This window comes from Tetrao urogallus (assembly GCF_951394365.1).
Source record: "Tetrao urogallus genome assembly, chromosome: 1".
Lineage (NCBI taxonomy): Eukaryota > Metazoa > Chordata > Aves > Galliformes > Phasianidae > Tetrao > Tetrao urogallus.
Window position 1 is genome coordinate 9,959,449 of NC_136813.1, and position 22,779 is coordinate 9,982,227.

General features: G+C 40.2%; 1 protein-coding gene across 4 annotated transcripts in view; it reads left to right on the forward strand.

The window, feature by feature from the left end:
* The window catches only part of FAT3 (FAT atypical cadherin 3), a gene marked incomplete at both ends in the record, with an annotated part of 358,948 nt that overhangs the window by 300,230 nt on the left and 35,939 nt on the right, over nucleotides 1-22,779 (forward strand). For all 4 annotated transcript variants that reach the window (XM_079536455.1, XM_079536457.1, XM_079536456.1 and 1 more), the window contains 6 exons: nucleotides 7,571-7,960; nucleotides 10,357-10,571; nucleotides 11,130-11,267; nucleotides 13,814-13,957; nucleotides 14,486-14,683; nucleotides 17,116-17,914. In XM_079536455.1, the coding sequence (XP_079392581.1) occupies nucleotides 7,571-7,960; nucleotides 10,357-10,571; nucleotides 11,130-11,267; nucleotides 13,814-13,957; nucleotides 14,486-14,683; nucleotides 17,116-17,914 (1,884 nt within the window). The remainder of the gene's footprint in view (nucleotides 1-7,570; nucleotides 7,961-10,356; nucleotides 10,572-11,129; nucleotides 11,268-13,813; nucleotides 13,958-14,485; nucleotides 14,684-17,115; nucleotides 17,915-22,779) is intronic.

Below are 22,779 nucleotides of genomic sequence, written 5' to 3' on the forward strand. Positions count from 1 at the left end.
CTTCCAGCAGCATGGGCATGTAATCAGTGAGTCAAAATTTCAGTGATACCAACTCTTGAAGGAATTAGGGGAACTAGCCTGTTGGTCCACACAGCCAGGCCTGGTGAAGAGTTATTGCTACCAGGTAAGATTGCAGAGGTGCCAGAGAGGAGTACAAGGTGGCCGCAACCTGATTCATACTGAATTTTCTGTATTATGAGCAATGGCAAGTAATACTTAACACTTGAAAATGATGAAGGATACATTGATTTTGACATTTGCTGGCAAAGCCACTTACAGCAAACTTCTGCTTCATGTATGGTTTGTTTATGTTAGGCAGGTCCCTTAAAACGAGTCTAGAAATTTTTGAGGCAGTCAAGATCTGAAAAAGAAGAAAATGAGGACTGAAACATACATAAGAAGAATAACACAAAAATAGTTCTGAAGAGTTGCTAAAATCCATCTGGTAGGTAGATAGTTTCGGCAGTGAAGCCAGCCTTAACTAGATGATATTTCTGGATGTTTTCTGAGTGTTTATAAAAATATGAAAAGGGTGTTTCTTTTTTTTTTTTTTTTAATTTACATGAAGCTTCCTATATCTTTACTCTCATCTTTTCCTTGCTGCCTTATAAAATAGTCTGAGGTTAGTGCACTAATGCAGGATATATGAGACCTGAATTATCGATTTCTCTTTCTACAGCTATTCAAAACAACATTGCAAAAGTTGGTGGTTATACAGGCTCAGCTTACAGCTGAAGCAGGGGGTACTTTCTGCCATCACTGAAGCTGTTTTGAAAAAGGATTCAGGAATCAGATAAATGTGAGTGAGCATTGCTCTGTAGCCAGACGAGTGACTGGGTTCTGGGTTCCATTCCCCAGGACTTATTCAGGGAAAAGTAATAGCTTGTAGTAATGTACCCTACTGCTCCTCCTTCATACAAGGTATCCCAACCATTAGAATTTTCTTAGAAGAAGAATTGGAGGTCCAAACCCATGATCCCAGCTAAAGTGAAACACAACAAACACAAAGTTTTAGTTATTCTTGCATTATATAAAGCATCCAAAACTTTCAGTGTGGGCTAGCCAGTCCTGAGGATAGCTACAGGTCCAACTTTACCCAGAGAGCTGTTAAGGAGAAAACCTAGCTTTTGCTTTTTGATAAAATCAAAAACACTTTTAGAAATGTACTTTGGGCCCCTGAAAAACTGTCAAATAAAAATAATAGGTTCAGTGGAGTTAACACTTCTTTAGTGTTAGGAAGTAAACAAACAAGGTGTTTGGGGATTATGATAGAAACTTCAATTTCTGCCTAAATAAGCCCTACTTCATATTCCATGTTTTGCTTAGGAGACCTAATCCTGTTAGCAGTCAGTCCGTATGGCCCTATTGTGGAATTGCTCAAAGGGCCAGATTTTTAAAACTTCAAATAGATTGTCAGGGGAACTTCAGCGCCCAACTTGCATATTGAAATTACTCAGAGCTAGTCTCTGTTCAGCAAGCAGAAGACAAAACCATTCGTATATCCTTCTGTAACGTCCTAAGAGAAAGGGACGGAAAGGAAGGAAAAGTGAATAGTATAGCCTAGGCATAGTAAGGCTTTTGGCACTATTCCGCATGACATTTTTACAAGAAAACTGGGAGAAGCATGGTCTACATGAAGTTGTTATCAGACAAGTTTGTTATATAAGAGCTCTTACACTGGAGGAATAAGTTGAGGAAGGTACTGAGCACAGTATTCTTATTTTCATTCCTGAATGAATAAGTAGGCATAAGATTTGTTCTAGATGTCAGAAATCAGAATTGGGCTGTGAGTACACTGGACAGTGTCTAAGTCTTAGTTGGGGGATTTAACAGGTGGGAGACTGGTATGGAAAAATACAATGCAAATCATGAGATAAATGTGAAATCCTGTGTTTAGATAAGAATAACCAAGGGTACCATTATTGCCTTGGTAATGACTGACTGGGCAGCAGACCTGCAGAGAAGCAGGTGTATTATAGCAAATCACAAGGTTAATGTATGCTTACACTGCCATTGTGGTATGAAAAGGCAAACAGTTTAATCAGCTGGGTAAACAAGAGTAATGTTGGAAAGCAAAGAAGTAATCTTTTCTGTTTAACTTGGTGGTGGAAAATCCTGATTTGAAAGGTTGTGTCTCGTTTCAGAAACACTACTTCTAGGGAGATATGGGCTACCTGGAGCTTGATCACGGGCCTGGAAAATATGTGCTAATGAGCAGTATTAAAATAGTTGAAAGAGGGTACCATGGAAAAACAGAGTTAAGATGATAAAGTGTAGCAAGCATCAGATATGAGTCAAGTAGCTCTGGTGAAAAATATCGACTTTTGTTAGCTTTACCTCATCTTTCATTATTTTTCTCAGCAGAAAGTAAGATCATAATAGTTGTAAGGAAAGTGAGACACTGTGGTGTGATATCCAATGAGGTTGTACAAGTTCCTAATGAAAGAACGGTCCTGTCTTCAGTGGTAAATCTAATGCCTTCTTTCTTTGTTCAGGGATAAATGAGATGATCTTGTAAGATTCCTGCCGTCCTTATACTCTGCCATTTCATTTTTGAGATTTCCAAGAAGTAATATGGAGCAGAGAACTAGAGATATGTCAAATAAGGAGAATTATATATCCTGGATTATCTTGACTGGATAAAACCTGTATTTAAATGGGGTTACTGAAACATACATACACTGAAACATATATATATGTGTGTGTGTGTATGTATATATACACATTCCCTTGCAACAGATCCCTGTTTTAGCACAGCAGTGTTGCACAGTATTGACAGATACAGTGTTAATGCAGCCAGTGAGTCTATTAAGTAAATGTATACAAATGGAATCACACCTGTGATTCCTGCATAGCCTCCCTGCACTTCAAAAAATCATCAAGCTTATCCATGAAATAATCAAGCATTCCCAATCACTGGTGGAAGAAACTCATGCAACGCCAACACCATGGGCTATATAAATCCCAGCTAGAAAAGACAGGGAGAGCGAGCCAGCCATCCATACCTCACCTTCCCACCAATGAAAATACTCAACCTCAGTGAGCAAGAAAATGGGCCAATGGAAGATACTATATACTGAAATCTTCTGCTTGACATTTCTGTCCAGTACTTTCCTTCAGTAAGGGGCTGGTCTCTTCGTCTGTGTCTTCTGTGGCCTTGCATCAATTCCATGGTTCTATGACTGTCAAAGTGCTTATGTGAGTAAGGGTGTTTTGGGGTTAATGCTATTGTTTCTGCAGAGAGAAGGGACAACACAATGAAAGCATGCCTTGGCAGTGTTATGGATTGAACTTGGCCAGTTTTTCTGCTTAAGTTGTAAAAATCACTTGAAATATCATATTGTATATGGCTGTATATTCTTCTACAGTCCAGCAAGGTAATTCTAGCAAGACCTCTCTCTTTCATCTCAACATGATGGAGTAGAAATTATAAAATCTGGTTTCGTATTTGTTTTCTGTCTTGTTTGCTGTTAATGAAGTTGTGAACTTTTAACTAGCAGTAATTGATGGTGCAGTTAACATTTGGTTAATCACCAAACGCCAAAGATGCCGGTGTTAACATTATCCCACCATGACAGAGGAAAGAGACAGCACACTAACTGAGTATCTGAAATTGATAAGCAAAAGCTATTTTACATCTCTCTTTCTGGACACTTTACCATTTTCCTTTTTGATTGATTATTTTTAATGCTTGCCCTTTTTTCTTTTTTTTTTTCTCAAGGTTTTCAAAATAAAAATGAGCAGAAGAAAAAGTTAAGTACTGCTTTCCACAGATTAACAAGAATGAGTGGGCTAACTATACTTGGGGAAATACATTAAATAATGAGGCCAGGTGGCAGATTAAAACAAAGGGGAGAAACACACTGTGTAAGGTCTTTAATATCTGTAAATTTAAATAAATTTAAATTTGCATGTGATGCAGTCAGCAGGTAATGCTCACTGGAGAATCTCACTGTCATATGGGAATTGTATCTGTTCTATTAATGCTTGGCCCATTCTGTGTTGTACCTCCACCATTTTCAATTGATGTATACAAGGAGAATTTTAGTATTCCTTAATTATAAAGAAAATATTTTATTTCCCTGGTGTTATTTGAAGTAGTAATGACATAGATGTCATTGTGACATTCAGTACATGCTCCTTTGTATAGAAGAAAAAAAAATCCCTAGTGAAGGATGGCATCTGAGGTACTAGATGGCTGTTCGTTGTACAAACGTTTCACACCAGAGATCTGGCAAAGTGTAGTCTTGTATCATATGCTAATACAGGTCTAAATATAAAATGTGCTGGCTTATACCTTTATTTGAAAAATATACTACAATCCTCTTAGAGGAACAGTAATTCCTGCAAAGCTTTTCATGTTCATGTAGCTTATGGTTGTGATTGGCACCTTAGAAATCTGAGAAGTATAAGTAAATAAGTGAATAGACAAAACACAATTTGCAAACATTAATCTCCCAACAGCTGTGGGCAGTCCATCTCAGAGGATTGCTTTCCTTACCAATCCAGGAACCATGGTGCTGGAGCAGTTGTTTCCTTTCCACAGAAAATGTGCTGTGTATCTGCAGCCTACCATCATCTCCATGGCAGGGCTGCCACTTTCACATACTGGTGGACACTTCCTTCTTTGCGGATGGCAGCCCCAAGCACTCCAGTATTTTGGATTTGAGTAGAAATAGCTCCCAACTTCATCTTTTCATCTCCTGCTTGTTCTCTTTCTTGCCATGTACCGAGAAGGTGAAGGGAGAACACTATTGATGTAACACAGCACTTCGTTCGGAGTGCTGTTTCTGCTGCAGCTTTTTGTTGAATTATTTGTCCTTCCAAAAAACAAATGTTAAACTGATTTCCCCATAAAGCATTATAGAAGAGTAGCAAGAAGCTGAGATCTTTATTTCTCCATGTGTTCTGCTTCTGTGTTCAGGCTGGAAACTGTAAGGGAATCGAATCTGTGAGTGTCCCAGCATATATCCTCTGCCCTGATCTTCTGTCTCTCTGTGCTTAAAATGGCAGTTTCACTGTAAGAGACTATATTCCAGGTCCTGTGGGCAAAATAAGACAGTTTTGATCATCAGCCTGTTAATGTGAATAGATTGGTATGCAATAACCTACACTCCTGGAACTTCTGTATTCCTCTCTTATTTTGCAAGAAAAGAAGAACACCTTCAAGAAGTAACTTTTTCCATTTCTGCCTAAAAATTCCTTCTTTAAGAGACAGCAATCACAACACCGTAATGTGGGATCTTTTGTGGGATCAAAAGCGATCTCTTATCAATAAACACTATTCATATTGTATTATTTAACTGTCATTACCTTGAGGCAATACAGGAGTGTGGTCTAATTGTATGTCAATCAGATTGCCATCAGTAGAGTTACCAGCTGTATGTGAAGTCACCCCATGTGGTGTCTTATGCACCAAAATTTCTCTCTCCATGCTTAACCCATGCAAGATCTGGCTGCAGTTTTGAGGTGTTTAAGACACAAGTCATGGGTAGGCCATCTTTTTTCTACTAAGTAGCGTGTTTCCTGATTCTGTTATGCTCACATATGCTGTGGTGAGTTTCAAGCAAGGTCTTTGTGTCAGAGCAAGCCTAGACCAAGCTACATCTCTCATGCAGTCACAGACACATAGGCATGGAACATGTGAGTTAAGGTCCCAGCTTCAGGGATGTATGCAATTCTATACAGAGACTGGCAGATATCAGGAGATTCCAGTACAGAACACTAAGTAGCTTTACTGTTGAAATTTCTGTGTAGGTTCAGTGTTCCTCTGGGTTTTCAACATACGCAGATATCTACTCTAATTAATAGCTCATTAACTGTTCTGGTCTTGTGGAGCTTAGGGGAGGATTTCAGCCAGGAGATCTTACCAGAAATGTAGACATATCCCCAGCCATTCAGATCCTTTAAATTCCAGAGGGCTTTATTCCTTCGGTCTGGTCCCCTTAGTTGACCATCAGGTAACAGAGCCTTTGAATACATTTAAGAGGCTACGTGAAAAGCAGAGCATGGTTTCCAGCAGGCTGTAAGGTGTTCAGAGTCTAGGTGCTTCAACACACAGTAGAGTCTCTGACTAACTCCTGGGCTGCACTCTGTTGCTTGTGTGTAAGACAGGAACAACCTCCTTGTTTGCATTGCATGTTCTGCTGAAGAAGAGCTTTTCTGTGCTTTTTACTTTCATTATGCAGTGTTAAATGCAGAGGTTGTTCTGTGATTAATACAAACAAACAATTGGTTCATTACAATATCGGCATTTAAACTTTTCTTTATGTTAAAGACATTTGAAATAGACGTGGTGTCTCAAGCGCTGCATAAAAACTTTATTCCCTGATGAGGTTAAATGGTAACTCGTAGTGCTATCCCATTAGGGTCTGGAACTTTATAGTTGCTCTACCTTTTATGTGAGCATGGCTGAAGAAAAGCTCCCCCCAACTCCCCCCAGCTTCCCCTCGTGTGGATGCTCTACTCCTGCTACGTCAAGCAGAAAACAAATGTGATTTGTGCTGCTTTTGATCAGTCATTTCTGCAGTGCTTTGCTGCTGGAAAGCAGAATAATACTGTCACAAATTTTAAATTAACAAAATATGCCTAGGAGGGATTGGTAGCTCTTGTTCATCTGATTAATGTCAGGCTTGTAAAGTCTGTTCTCCAGCAAAAAGGACAGCAAATGCTCATCTGAGAGATGTTAAAAACATAGAAACTCCAATTTAGTGGATCTTTGTGTTAAAATATCTTAGCACAGCGCCCAGGACCAAAGCCCAAAGTCAAGGAGCATCAAGGGAACTTGAGTGAGTTTTCAACTGTATTCACATTTAATTAGATTTGAAATGACTGTCCCTCTGTAGTGCAGCAAACAACCAAGTTAGTAACTTCCTCTCAGCCCTCATTATTAACAACTTTAGCATAGATCTGCATAGTCAGCAGCTAGGTGGATAGGTGATATGTATTGGGAAATACAAGCAGGATTTGAAAACGAGAGATTTTTGTACGGTTCAATTTTTGCTCTCATAGTGAAGGAGGCTACTTCCCTTTGTAAGATGTCCACGTTCTTGCAGGAGTTGTTTGATGAAGCTTTTGTCTACATTATTGTATTATGATTTTATTTTGCTTCTCAACAGAAGAAACAAGGCACACTGGGAGCAAGTACATTCTGTGCCACCTGATGTATTTTTATGGATTTATTTTCCCTTAAGTACATTTCTGTTCCTTCCTTCGAGATGTGCACTGAGAGTTTTCCATTCAATTATAAGCTTTTCTGGGCAGGATCTATACATGGATTCTGCTTTCAAGTTCCATTCCACAGCAATTCTGCAAAGGAATCTTTTTAAAAGTTATCATGATGAGAGAGGGAACTCAATTATCCATGGGGATCTGACGTGTCCTGGTCTCCCAGACCTCCAGAAGTTCTGTTCTTTTCAGTGCTCTCATGTCTGTGTGCTCCCATCAGTCAGAAATGATGAGTGCAGTTGCAGATTTTGCTTAAAGTTTCTATTAGGTGAAAAGAGCGGAGTCGGTTTGCGTCTCTTTTTTTAAATACACTTTATCATTTTCACATCTGCTTCTCTTTCAGGTGTGAACAGAAAAGTGACCTATTCCCTTGCAGACTCTGCAGATGGTTACTTCTCAGTTGACCGGTCATCAGGAATCATTATTTTGGAGCATCCACTTGATAGAGAGCTTCAGTCTTCCTACAACATCAGTGTAAAGGCCTCAGATCAGAGTATTGTGCTGACCTTGTCCTCATTTGCTACTGTTACCATTACAGTGCTAGATATTAATGACAATCCCCCTGTGTTTGAAAGGAGAGATTATCTTGTTACAGTACCTGAAGACACTTCACCTGGCACTGAAGTCCTCTCTGTTTTTGCTACAAGCCAGGACATTGGCACTAATGCTGAGATTACCTATCTCATCAGATCTGGGAATGAGAAGGGAAGGTTCAACATTAACTCAAAAACAGGTTTGTAAATTAGTTCTTACTTGTAATACTAAATGAAAGTTTCAGAAAAAATGTGGATGCTTTGGGGAAAACATTTGGACCACATAAGTTCCAAGAAGAGAGACTCAGAGCTCGTCAGTCTTGTTGCACAGAGTAAAACAAATGTTATATTGAAGTTTGGTCTAAACTATGGCACCATTCAGCTGCCTTGACTTGAGTGGATTCTCCATTGGTATGTCTACTGAAGTCAGTGTAGATGTATGGGCACATCCACTGCTGCACCATGGGCTTCTCTATGGCTGCACGTGGAGAGCTGCTCCACATAGTGCCCATGGGCTGCGGTGGGACAGCCTGCTCCATTGTGGGCCTCTACTGGGCTGCAGGGAACTTCTGCTTTGCTTGGCTTTAATCTACAAAGATAGTAAGCTATGAATCTTCTGTGATTCCTGCAGTGGATTCCCTTATTCTTCTAGCATTCAGGATGATGGTACAAATCTGCCACCAGAGCTTCAGAGCAGAACAGTCTTGGTTTTGAAAGCTGAAGTTAACACTTGTTTGAGTGCAGTTGTAATAACCAGTAACCCAGACGACGTGCTGTGTGATATGGTTTAGTGCTTGTGGTGGCAATGGTGATGAGGAGACAATTGGACTAGATGATCTTATAGGTCATTTCCAACCTTGTGATTCTATGATTCTATGATTCTAACCTGGAAAATCTCAGAATTATGCATTGTGTCATTTATACTACTGTGTGCAAAAATCTTTCTCCCCTCCTTGTGAAGACCACTGCCTCACATGTAAAGGACCTAAAATAACATAATTGTATGTTGTCTTCAATCTTCACAATGTTGATTAGTGCTAACAAAATTTAAACATAAATATGTCTAGACAGCAATACTTAACTTTGCACTTGACAGTGAAGCCAGGGAGATAAATCAATAAAAACCCATAATGAAGCTTAATCACACAGGGAAGGAAAAAAAAAACAAAAACTATTTATTATTCATTAATGTGTGACAGCTCCATTATTAGAGGCAGGAGCTGAGATCCAGACAGCCGGGTGCTGATGTAGCATGCCTGATCAGGGCTTGAGAAATAATGCTCATCACAGCATTTATCAGTGGGGACTCCCTGCTAGCCACTTGGAAGCTTCTCTTCAGGGCTCCTGCTTTCAGCAAGTCATGCTGAAAGGTAGGATTCATTTGGAGAGAGCCCAGACAAGATTAAGAAGAATGATCTGAGGTCTACAAAATGAGGCTTAGGAGGAAAGACTGAAGGAATTGAGGCTATTTAAACTAGAAAAAAGAAGACATGCTGATAATATTCAAGCTTGTAAAGTACCTGTGAAGAGGGGGGAATAAACTTTTCTTTGTGTCTACTCATGAGAGAAGTTTCGAATTAGCTTAAATTGCATTTGGATTATTTCAGTTAAATGACAGGAAGAAATTCCTTGCTGTAGGAATTATTGAGTACATAAATACATTTCCTAGGGACAGGAAAGTAGTGTGTCTAGAGGTTTTTTAAGGACGTTAGAAGTAAGTAGCTTCAAGAAAGATCGTGTTTAAGTGACCTGTGCTGGGCAACAGTTGGACTGTATGACCTCTAAGCCCCAATCATCCCTGCTCTTGATGAGTTCATACTAAAGAGGATTTGCCTTGCCAAGGTTAGGGATTTGCTTTTAAGCCTTTCCTGCCATGTCCAGCATCACCTCCTTCAAGACATCACTGGTAATCTGTGTGCAACGCACTCGCCTCTCCTTGATAAGGTTATAGGTACATGTGAGACAAGTAGAGAATGTGCATAAAAACTATTTCTGTCCTAGAAGAGATCTGAGAGAGAGTGATTCAAGTTACAAATAATCTTAATTTTTATTATGTGATGCGAGAACTGAAAACTTTTATACCTAGTTTACTCTGGAAGTCCCTGCTTAGTCACACAGATGGTAGAAAACTAATTTCTCAAAGGTATTCATACCCCATTTGTTAGTATTTAATTCATGAGAAGTTAATTACATAGGACTGAATTTCTGTTGATTTGTCAGTGTCGATTTCCAGAGTTGGCATCTGGTTCTCCCACAGGCTCTGTGCATGAGCCCAGGCACATGAACGGATGTGGCCTTCGCTTCTCTGTCTGTAGTACTGGTATTTCCACAGTTATTTCTGTCAGAAACCATTAATAGCTTTGTGTCTTTCTGTAGAGGCAATCCAAGTGCAGTTGTCATCTCTCTTTAATTAAATGACAATAGTAGAAAACTGACCAAATATTTTTATTGGACTAAGCAGTGTTAAGTTTAGAACAACATATTTTTTGCTCAGGTGATAAATAGCATGTTGTACTATTTGCTGCAGTGAAATCCCTTAATCTGCAGCAGCATTTCCTTTTCACTCAGTGCTGACGTTACTTCCCTTCCTTCAAAGGAGCCATTTCCATTTCTGAATCTTTGGATTATGAATCGTGTAAGGATTTCTACTTAGTCGTGGAAGCAAAAGATGGAGGTACTCCAGCCCTGAGCGCTGTTACGACTGTGAACGTCAACGTGACGGATGTCAATGACAACGCACCAAAATTCAGCCAGGTGGTCTACAGTGCAGTCATCAGTGAAGATGCTGCAATTGGTGATTCCGTTATAATGGTGAGTGAGGCCATGTGCCATGATTAGGCAGGGTGAGGACCTCTGTTGCATTTAATAAGATACTGCTGCACTTATTAATAATGATAAATTATGCATCTTGAATCAACCACACTGTTCTCTAGCCAATACTCTGTGTCTGCTACGGCTTTCCAGACAGCTGCCAGTTTTCCCCAGGAAATAAAGAAGCAGTAAGACCAAAATAGTTTTTAATTCCTACAATATGCTGTCAAAGAGCAGTGTTGTGTTTAAGACATTGTATCTCAGGAGTCAGCTTGAAATAAGTAGGTTTTTCTGGAAAAGCAAAATTCAACTTTTCAGGGAAATACATGATATTTGTATTATATATCATAAGATTAAAATATTTTATGTGTTTTAAGGCTAGAATTTTGAAAAGATCCAAGGAGAGCCTCCTATGAAGAGCAGCCAAGTGATGCGCAGCTCAAATGTGACTAGCCTGATAGAATATGAAGGCTTACTCTGTGGGGTGTTGAGTGATTAATGGAGCATACTGATGGCTTAACATTTGTTTTGCTAATTTTCACTTTTCTCTCAAAACAGTTGATAGCAGAAGATCTGGACAGTCCTTCCAATGGCCAAATTCATTTTTCCATAGTGAGTGGTGATCAAGACAATGAATTTTCAGTCGATCCTGGTTCAGGACTTGTGAAGGTTAAAAAGAAATTGGATAGAGAAAGGGTAAGATGTGAGATTTCTTGACTTACAATGGCTTACAGATGTGTGTTAATTTCAACTCTACTGCTAGCCAGTTGTGAAGTAGCTGCTTTTCACTCTGCAGCAATCAGCCTAAGATATTCCAACAGCTCTTTCTAATATTCTTCCCCCTTTTCCCACCTCAGACTTTTTCTCAGTCATATTTCCAGGCCAGCTACCCTGGTAGCATTCTCACTCTGCACCAACACAACTACTGAGGCCAGACTGGGGAAAGAAGCAACCCTGGATTTTTCCTGTGGCAGCTGTTACTGCATTAATGAGCTACCTCTCTTCTGTGCCTGCAAGCACAAGCTTGCAGCATTGTATGCAACAGAGGGACCACGGCAAACTGCAAATTGTGGCACCAAGTACAGAGCTGAGACTTCAGCCATTAATTAGCACTCTGCAAAACATGTCACAAGGGAACTGATGTTATGGAGTAGCCAGGCTGTACCAAAAGAGAAAGAGTGCTTCATTAATCTGATTCTGCTGCTTTGTTTGCTCCCTAGATTCGGGTGATTTATCACCATTTTGCTATAGCTAGCAATTAGCAGCTTTTGGAGAAAAAGAAACAAACAAATACAGTTGCCTGTGCTACAAGCAGGGCAGGAATGTGCTGCATGACTTCAGAAGTCCTGCAACACATGCAAGACTTAAGGATACTTCACTCATGCAATGCATCTGCAAAACTGGGAAAGCTGATTGCTGTCCCCAGAAAATGGACTCAGCTGGAAAAGCTTCCTGCTGGAAGCAGAGCTACTGCTTAAAACAGGCAAATAATCTTTCTATGTTATCATACAGGCAGGATTAAATTGCTAGTGATTGGTGACAGAAGGACCTTCCTTGTCCCACAGAACAAGGAAGTAATAGGCTATACATGCAACAATTTTGCTGTATTTCTTACATGGTTTATTGGTTCTTACATACTTTATTAATAGTTTATTTAGTGACTCCATTTGATTTAGCTGAGATACATATGTCTGCTTTCAGACATATGCTTTTACCCTCACTGTCATTGTACATTTCAGGCCAGCTCCTAGATCTGCATTCTCCTAAGTTTCCTTCAGATAAAGTAAGCTGTAGTGTTGTCTTTTATTTTGCTTCCTTTGCACATTTCCTAGACACAAATGTTCTCTTCAGCGGAAATGATACATGATGCCTCATCTGATGTAGATCCCTAATGGCAGTGCTGATTCCCAGGTTTTAGTGGTATCAGGAAGCTCATTTCCAGAGCTCTAATCACGTAGAAACCATGATTGCTGCCATTTACCTTTCTGGGATCTGTGGAAATGAAAACAAACTCACACAAAATTTCAGACAGATCCCATGAAAGCTCTGATTTTTAGCACTAAAAATTAAACATTGAAAGTGAAAAAAAAAAAGGATCAATGCTCAGCCTCAGTTTCTTGATCCTCCATGGTTAAGGATTCTTCCTCCTGACACTATCAGTACATCCCCATCAAATCACACACTTCTTTGACCCTGTAATCCACCTAAGAATCTTTCCTTTTCTTTAACTTGGTCCCATAGCTCAGAAGAGCCACCTTGTTTCATATGCTTAGCCTGCCTTCCTCTCTCCTACCCCAGCAGCTTTTACTTCTGTGTCCCTTTGGATTTCCTCCCGCTTTATAAAAAGCTCCGTTAGTTTTTCTTCATTTCACTCTGTGGGGCCATGTTTTACCCCTTCCTGGTGCTTTATCTGACATGTGGTTCATCCTTCGTTCCCCCTGCACTGAAAGCTTCATGGGCAGACATATCAGCAGCTCTCCCTGGGGATCCAAGAGCTCTATACAGTAAAAGGCAGTTGTAAGACATAAGGAGGCCAACATAAGGATGCACTTTGTGAAATCACACTGTCATCCATACGCTGCACATAGACAGATCTTTTCCAAATTGTCACACACGCTCACACTTTGTGCACATGCCCATATGTGCATAGAGGGTCTGTGGGTGCCACAGCCGGTGGGATGCACTGAGCTACCCACACCATGCTGAGCTGTCTGTGGCTGTTGCAAACAAGACTCAAAAAATCCCTTATCTTCTACAGTACTGTAGCCTTTTGCTACAAGGAATATGTTGTTCATAGTGATCTCAAATGTTTTCCAGTATGCTTAATCCAACTGCCCATTAACTTTTTTGGAGGGGCTCCTTCACTATCTGAAACATTGTGTGTCAAATTGAAGCTTCTCCTCCTAAGTACTCAATATCTTATCCTGGAATTAGTTTGCATACCCGAGTTGACCTAGGCTGAGCTTGAATATTATTCATCATTCGACTTTTGTCTATCCCTTTGTTTTCAGCTGATACAGTTATTTTAATATAGTGAAGCTGTTAGGTTTATTGATAGCCTTATAAACCAGAGTTTGGGACAGTCTGGCAGTAAACAGGATAATGTTATACAAAGGGCAGGAAAGGTAATGAGGCCAGACAGCTTTCCTCAGAATATGGTTGGTGGTGTATTGGATGTAAAGAACACAAGTTAAAATTTAGGACCGCTTTCATGATGATTTAATACTTTCACCTTTTTGCAGATATCTGGTTATTCATTGGTTATTCAGGCAAGAGACAGTGGAACCCCTCCTCTGTCTTCATCTGTGACGGTCAACGTGGACATTTCTGATGTGAACGATAACAGCCCTGTGTTTACTCCAGCTAATTATACAGCTGTAATTCAAGTAAGTTTATCTTGCACATCAAAAACTTCTCTGACTTTTAAAATACAAAAGCATTTGGTTTCAGTTAAGCAGCTTTTGATGATTTATCTGCCAAAGATGTATCAAATGATCTTATTCAAAAGAAAGTATAAACACTTCTTTTCTGGCCGTTGGCTCAGATTCTGTTTACTGAGACTCCTTAACTTCAGCATCCATCACATGTTTTACTCTATATCCATGTTGCACCAGGAAATGTTCTCTAGCCTCAAAAATTCTGAGCTGGGATGAGCTTGCACTTGTCCATGCCTTGCTTGGGATGCAAGTCCTAGTGGTTAGGCAGTCCTGGCCAGACAGGCTCCACTGGGTGCTTCTGTCTCTAGTAGTAGTCCTTGGTGTACAAATGATGCCAAAGCAATGCCACAGTGAAATGGCATCTTGGCCAAAAAGCTTTTACTTGTATATTCTTGATAGCAAAACGTGGTATTTTATCATTGTGATAAGATGTATCATTTTAATCCTTTTCTTTATACGCTGTGTATATGTGTAAAGGAAAATAAACCAGTGGGCACAAGCATTTTGCAGCTGGTAGTGACAGACAAAGACTCTTTTCACAATGGCCCTCCTTTTACCTTCACCATCCTCACTGGCAATGAAGAGGAGGAGTTTACACTGGACCCTAACGGTGTCTTGAGATCTGCAGTCATCTTCAGACACATGGTTGCAACCGAATATGTGCTCTGCGTGCAGGTATGCCTTCATTTTTTGCATCTGCACAGAAAGAAAAAACTCATAGTGTCAGGTCATGTGTATGTTGCTGTCTGGGTTGGTTTTAATTGACTTTAGTCTGTGAGCAAATACCATGCATTCCATTTTACATGTGCACAATATTGTATATTTCCTTTGATGTCCTTAAACCCAATTTCATGTAAATATAAATAGGTAGCCAGCCACCTTTCCAATCTTCTCTGCATGAAATGGATTTTCTGAGCAGCAGCAGTTATGATTTAAGATTTTCATCTTTTTTTTCTGTAGCTAAGAGAAGAAAATAAGCAAAAATGCATTATGTACATATAAATATACCACGGAACGAGTGACAGCAAAATATTGTTCTAGGAAGGAAAATCACTTCTCCTTTTAAGTCATAAATTTAATCAAAAATTTTTGGAACCCAACCAAAAATTCATGAAATCACATTTCCAAGGTCAGCTTAGCTCTTAGGGAGTGTAAAAGGAAGACATGAAATAGAAGTCCAGTTCAAACTTAGCTCCAGAGTCATTGTTGAGGAACTTTTTAACCAGAGTAGCTATAAATCCAGCAATAATTTGCCCATTTCTCAGACTTGCATAGGAAAACATAGTAGAGTTCAGTAAATATGTAAGTCCATGCAATTCCATTGAAATGGAACGTGGTCCTACAATCTAAGTCTGAAAATACAACCTTTCTCAACATGCTGTGCTGGGGTTAATCTAATTAGAGCCTAACTGCTCTTTTACACCTACTTTTAATGGTGTTTGTAGCAATAACAATCTCACTGAGTTACAATTCAAAAATACAAGTTCTAATGTCAATCAGCAGTTCAAATCAAAGGGACAGCTTACAAGTTTGCCATTTAATATTCTTGCAATCTTATTTTTTGAGCCTCGTAGGAAAAGAAAAATAAAATCATTTTTCATTCCTGCTATGTTCTCATCCAAAAATGTCTGCTTTCAGGACTATTTACTAGCCAAACTTCCAATATTACCAAAATTGGAATTAAGTTCAAGCAGCATCCTCAGCTACATACATCCAAGTATGTCATATTAATGAAGCATTAACCAGTCTGCAATCACAGAGATGCACCAAAACATTCAGAAAACCACGCGGTTGGATTAAAAGCCTGATTCCTCTCAGTATTATTTTTTTTAGGGATTCCTTCAGTGAAAACATATTTTGCAGTTTTCTGTTGTGTATAAAGCATAGAATTTTTTTCTTTCCATTTATGTGTACCACAGTGCTGCTTCCCTCTTTCCACCATCAGATTCCTCCTCTGTGTTGTGTTTATTAAAAAAGTAGTGTTAAAGTTGAAAGTGGAATGTGGAATAATCTCTGCATGTATGTGTATCTGTGCACATGCACATAAAATATTTTCTAAAATTCTCTACAAAGCCCTGGTAGGAGCCATGATTTTCAGTGCCTCAGAGTTACTAATCCTTTCCTAGTAATGTCCATATTGGTACTGCCATCCTGCCTGTTATTTTTCTTCAGTGAGTAAATTTTCCTCCCTGTATCCAAATGCAAACATCTTTCAACGTGTGCTACATTTGTGATTTTTTCATCATATGTTCTTCTCTGAAGCAAGTGAATGCATGCACTAGTGTATCTTCATACTGACTTCAATGAAGCATTTTCCTTACTACAAGAAAGAGCACTGATTCAAGTTTGCACACTTTTCTGTCAAGATAGCCTTGGACTTTTTGTCATACTTGCTCTTTACTCTATAAAAAAGTGCAGATGCTATCATACGTGCTCTGGGTCATGCAGTCATCTGTCCAAGTGTAGTGCTTCTCTCGTATTTTATCGTTAGTAACAGCACAAGCACCCTATTTCACTTTTGGAGGGTGATAAATTTTATTTATTTTCAAGCATGATTCTTGGACGCTTCAGAGAAAGTCACATAGAGTGCTTGAGGAAAACTCTCAACTCCCTCGCATCCACATAGGCTTAGCAAGGTCTGAGGCACTTCAGAGCAACACAGAAACTGCTGCTGGTATTGCACTGGGCTGCAGCCTATTTTCCAGGGTAGAAGAGAGCCCAAACTCACTTGGTGTAGAATATACCACATTCAGATGGCTTTGCTGTGAAGGGGACAAGTGATAGCTGTGGGATTCTGGGAACTTTTCACATTGAGTAATGAGACACAGTGCTGACACATTTCTGTCTGCAATTCACTTAGATAAGATATCTGTGTTTCCCTAAAGATTTTTTAAGTTTCACTGCTAAAAAAAGATGGCACATTTCTTTACATACGTATTTTGCAAATGCATTTGGGAAGTTCTTTTGAGAGGTCTTCAGAATTACTGTTGCTGTGAAAATCATATAGCAGGAAGTCTAGAATGCATGTAGCAAAAAGTTCTACTTGTCAGCTGCATTATACATATATATTATATTTTGTTGTTTGGTTATTGTTTTAATTATATTAGGCCAAAGACTCTGGGAAGCCTCAGCAGGTTTCCCACACCTACGTTCAGGTGAGGGTTATCGAAGAAAGCATCCACAAGCCAACTGCCATTCCACTGGAGATTTTCATTGTCACCATGGAAGATGATTTTCCAGGTGGAGTCATTGGAAAAATTCACGCCACGGATCAGGATGTGTATGATGTCCTCACTTACACACTAAAATCAGAGCAGAAAAGTTTGTTCAAGGTTAATAATCACGACGGGAAGATCATTGCCCTAGGAGGGCTCGATAACGGCAAGTACATCCTCAATGTGTCTGTCAGTGATGGCCGCTTCCAGGTCCCCATCGATGTTGTGGTTCACGTTGAGCAATTACTTCAGGAAATGCTGCAGAACACCGTCACCATCCGCTTCGAGAACGTTTCCCCAGAAGACTTTGTGGGCCTTCACATGCACGGCTTCAGGCGCACCTTGCGGAACGCGGTGCTGTCTCAGAAACAAGACAGCCTGCACATCATCAGCATTCAGCCAGTGGCAGGCAGCAATCAGCTCGACATGCTATTTGCAGTTCAGATGCACAGCGGCGGTTTCTATAAGCCTGCCTTTTTGATTCAGAAGCTTACCAATGCCAGGAGACACTTGGAAAATGTGATTCGTATTTCTGCTATCTTGGAGAAGAATTGCTCTGGACTGGATTGTCAGGAACAACACTGTGAACAAAGTCTATCTATTGATTCCCATTCCCTGATGACCTACAGCACGGCAAGAATTAGTTTTGTGTGCCCCCGCTTTTACCGGAATGTGCGCTGCATGTGCAATGGTGAGTACTGCTCCCCCCGTCCTCACACATTATGCAATAGGATCGGTTTTATGCTGCTGATGCAGATTAGAAGGGGCATTTCAATTCAGCCCGTTAAAGCACGACTGGCTGATGTATTTCTCAGGCTCAGGAAGAATTGTTCGTGTTTACTGATGTAAATGGAAGTTGGTGAACTTTGGCCTTGTGTGACAAAGACTGCTTTCCTGGAAGATCCGAGACATCAGCAAACTTCCAAGGGAGGGAAAGGAAGGGGAGGAGAAAGGAGAGGAGTGGGAGCTTGGCGGTTTCCCACTCAGTTCACCACCATTCCATCGCAGAATCAAATCACAGAATGGCTTGGGTTGGAAGGGATCTCAAGGATCAAGAATATCCAGCCCCCCTGCCATAGGCAGGGCCACCAACCTCCACATTTAATACTAGACCAGGCTGCCCAGGGAGCCATCCAATCTGGCCTTGAACAGCTCCAGGAACAGGGCACCCACAACTTCTCTGGAAAGCCTGTTCCAGCACCTCACCACTGTCTCTGTAAAGAACTTAACCAACACTGGAATAAACCAGTCGCATGGTTGTGGCAGAGCCACCTGGTCTGCAGTGGTGCACTGGAATCCCCAAGGAAAGGACCCATGACCTAAGCAACACAGGTGCAAGGCACAGTTCATATTTACAGAGAGGAGCGGAAAAACAATGAAATATTTTATTTTGTAACTGATACCAAGCACTATTCCTGATCCTTATTGCTACATGGGGAGTCAGGACGGAGTTTTGTCCTGATTTTTGCCTCACATTTCACATCCTGATGGCTGCCTTACATTTTATCAGCGATTTCATGGGGTATATATGACGAACAGACTTGGCAGCCGGTCTTCCATGTGGCTCTGTGCTTGGAGAATAACACTTCAGGCAGTTATAATAATAGTTCTGTTTCTTTTGTTTGCCAAGCTATTTGCTCCTCATTCCACTTCATTTAAGAGCAGAGAAAAAAGCTGCTGTAAAATCAATACATCCAAGTCTCACTCATCTGAAGCACACATGCAGACATACACACACAACCGCACAGGAATTCAGTAGCTGTGTCTCAGTGACCAGCCTTTGTCCCTGCAGCAGTCAGCAGGACTTCATGTCATACCATCAACTTCAGTGGGAATGAAAACAGGCCTTAATGCATAAAGCTGAACCAGAAATCGTTGTGTCCTGCAGCACATGAATAATAATGCCATAGGAGTTCAGTTCTGTAACAGTGTCAGAATTTTCCATCTGTGCTGTTTTCATGTACATTCAAGAGCAGGTTATTTGGTCAGTTTTTAAGTAATAGCATTCTATGTTCTGAACAGATATTTCTATTATAACAGTACTTGTCTTTTTTGTTACACATGAAAGGCTCTGAAATAAAAAAGGATTTTCACAGGTTGGAAAGGGACAATGCTGCAATATCCCCGAGCCGAGTCCTGGAGCCAGTGCAACAGCATTGTCTGCAAAACACTTTTTATATTCCCTAACTCACAGCTTTGTCTCGTTTATGTACCCAGAAATCACAAATCCTCATCTCCATAGGGATGGCTATGGCCCTCGCTGTGTCAGAAATTGTTTTTCTGGCAGCCAGGATTTGCACTGTGTATAATTTCATTTCACTACTTATTAAAGTCAATAATGATGTATATTCCCTTCAGAAACTAGTAGTGAGTGGATGTGCCTCGTAATCTGTTAGCCTAGCTCCCAAAATTGGTTTTACAGAGCGGTATGGTTCTGATCCAGCAGCTCTCTCCTTTCTCTCTGCTCAGCACACTTACTCTGAAAGCACAGAAAATCAGCTGGGACAGTGATTTCCCATTTTTTTTCTGTTACGTACCAATCAATCCTCAAAAAATATTTCAGGCTGCCAAAATTACCACCTGTGATCCATAGCCTTGGGACCATCTATCCTGGCCATGAAGCCTGCAGTTGAGAGCCATTGGTGCAGGCATTCCCTGGTCCAGCTGGGAGGCTGGAGGGGTCCCACAGAGCTGAGGCTGCTCTGTGCCCATTTCCCGTGGGAGATACAGATGCTTTGGGGTGGCCTAGTGCACCTCGTGTCCAACAAAAACGTGTCCAGAGCTGCTGATCTAAACATGTAGCTCACTAGGCAGATGAAAGCCTTGGTGCTTGTTACTTGTACAGAGATAAGAGACCTTGTTAGGAAGTTAAAAAAAAAACAAAAACAAAAACAGAAAAAACAACATGATTTGCCCTCCTCAACATGAGTTAATACTTCATGCACTTTAATTTTTTTAATCAAAGGAGCCACGAGAAGGGCCTTGCTCTTTAGATAAATACAGACACATACTGTGTTTTGTCACTTAGGAGGTTGACACAGACTTCTGAGGATATATTAATTAGAGAACTTGGGTATGGCACTACTTTTGTGAAGAGCAGGCCCAGTGAAAGAGTCAGAAAAATCCAAATACTTCCTTTGATCAGACAAATCCAAATGCTTCTTTTGATCCTTTGTACATGGACATAAATGTGGCAAAGCAAGAAAAAGAGCAGAGAATAGTGGAATACACCTATTGTGCTTCCTTTTACAGGAACGCATTAGCAAGATATTATCAATACAATAAAAGCATTATACTTTCTTTGTTACTAGGATAGTTTAACGATCCAGTCCAGTAAATATTAATAGCTTGAAATATGACAAACCCATTAAAAATATTCCATATGTTTTCAGTGGTTTGATTCAATTATAACCCAGAGAAGCTTGAATTTGAGCTAATTCACTCATTCTTGAAATATGTATCATACTTGGAGAGATTTTCCCACTGGCAGATGTCATAGATATGCACAATTTATGCGTGCCAGCTGTGCATAGCTTACCTAGATTACCTTTGTGAGCAAACAGAGTTATCTAACATAAAAATGCAGGGAGACTGTAAAGCAGGCAGTGTGTGAACTTGTGAGGATCAGCAGCTCCGTTCTGGAAAGGTAAGTTCGAAAGTTCAGGGGTATCAATCTAAGCCTTTAAAATCAATAAAATTGAACTATAATTTTTTTCCAGTAACAGACTGTCTCCTTAGATTTCTGGCTCTTCTGCTTGTGTTTATATGAAAAATATTATAACAAACTGGGATTTCAGTGTAGCTACAGGGGCTATGCAATTGCCAGTCCCCCATCACATGACATCAGGTATGAAAACATCTGTCAATGTTTGTGGGAAGCAAAGACAGGAGGACCAGAGTAAATATATATAATAAATAGTTCTCGTGACATTCTCATTTTTCAGAAGCAGAAATCTATTTCAGTTCTTTATTTCTTCATGTGGCAAGGTAATTCTTTTGTGTTAGAACAAAGATGCATGAAATAAGTAGGTTTTCTTGTGGCTGCTTTGCTATAGTGAAATTCCGTGTTACAGTCTTACAAATGGAGGTTCCATTAGTATGTTTATGGGAGAAGATTTGATTGAAATCATCTTGACAAATGTGGGTATATATATACATGTGAGCTGGTCACTCCAGGCCCCATTTCCAGACAGTGGAAAGAATGAAGTTTTTTTTAATGATGTGATAAATCTCTCCCCGAATGTCTAAAATCAGTCAGATGAATCATGCCCTAAAGTTAGAGGAGATGAATTCCATTTCAAGTGTTTAATATGGTTCTGGCTTAATAGTTTGAAAGAATTTTTCTAATAGACTCAGAAGTGTTCAACAAAAGTGCGGACATTCACGTTATTTAATCAAGTGAATAGCAGTCTTGCACCACTTTATCATGAAACCAGGCAATTCAGATTTTATGAAGCCACTTCTAGCGTTTTGTGAATGTTCTGACAAGAAGAAATCATAAACTGTGATGCATTATAAGATCTGGTATTAATATAGGACTTAATCTTGAAAGGTGGTCTACGTCCTCAAAGCACACACTGCCTCTTGAAGACCAGAGTATTTTGCAGCACCAAGATAAGAAATCCAACCCCCATCCTAATACCAGGATTCTGAACTTTGAATCATAGTATTGTTAGAGTTGGAAGGGTCCTCTGAGGACCATGCAGTCCAACTCCCCTGCAATGAACGGGGGCATCCACAGCTGGGTCAGGTTGCCCAGGACCTTGCCTTGAAATTCTCCAGGGACGTGGCATCAACTGCATCTCTTAGCAGCCTGTTCCAGTGCCTCATCACCCTCACTGCAAAGGATTTTTTCCTTATATCTAACCTAAATCTACCCTCTTTGATCTTGAAACCATTTCCCCTTGCTCTGTCACCACAGACCCTTCTAAAGAGTCTGTCCCCTTCTTTCCTGCAGCTCTGCTTTAGATACTACTGAAAAGCCACTGTCGTGTCACCTAGCAGCTTTCTCTTCTCCAGGCTGAGCAGCCCCAGCTCTCTCAGGCTGTCCTTGTAGGCCTTCCTCTGCTTTCTCTGTTTCCAAGAATCTCACATGTACTGTTGAGCTCTCCTGGCAAGGTAACAAGGAAAAGTAAGGAAGAAATGGTTTAGGAACAAAGACCTTTGCAGATTTATTTGATACATTTGGTTGGTTTGACTTCAGCCCTTCTAATGTTGCACTTGTGTAGGAGGAGACTTTTTCCCTGACAATATTCCCCATTTAAAGACCTACTCTGAGAACACAGCATCTTGTATGAAACTCATGGGAGACAAAGCATGAAGTGGCACCATGCCTGTAGAATCAAGAGGAATGGAAACTGCTATCACCTGGGTCTTAAGGAAAGCTGTGACTGAACAGTGGTCGATCTTGTCCATTCTTCTAAAACTGAGAAACTCTGATTCATTAGAACACACTGTGCAACTGAGTGCCTTTGAGCTTAATGAAACATGTGGCTGACTTGTGTAGAACAACGTTTGTGGCATATAAATTTATATGTATACCATACGAATTGGAAC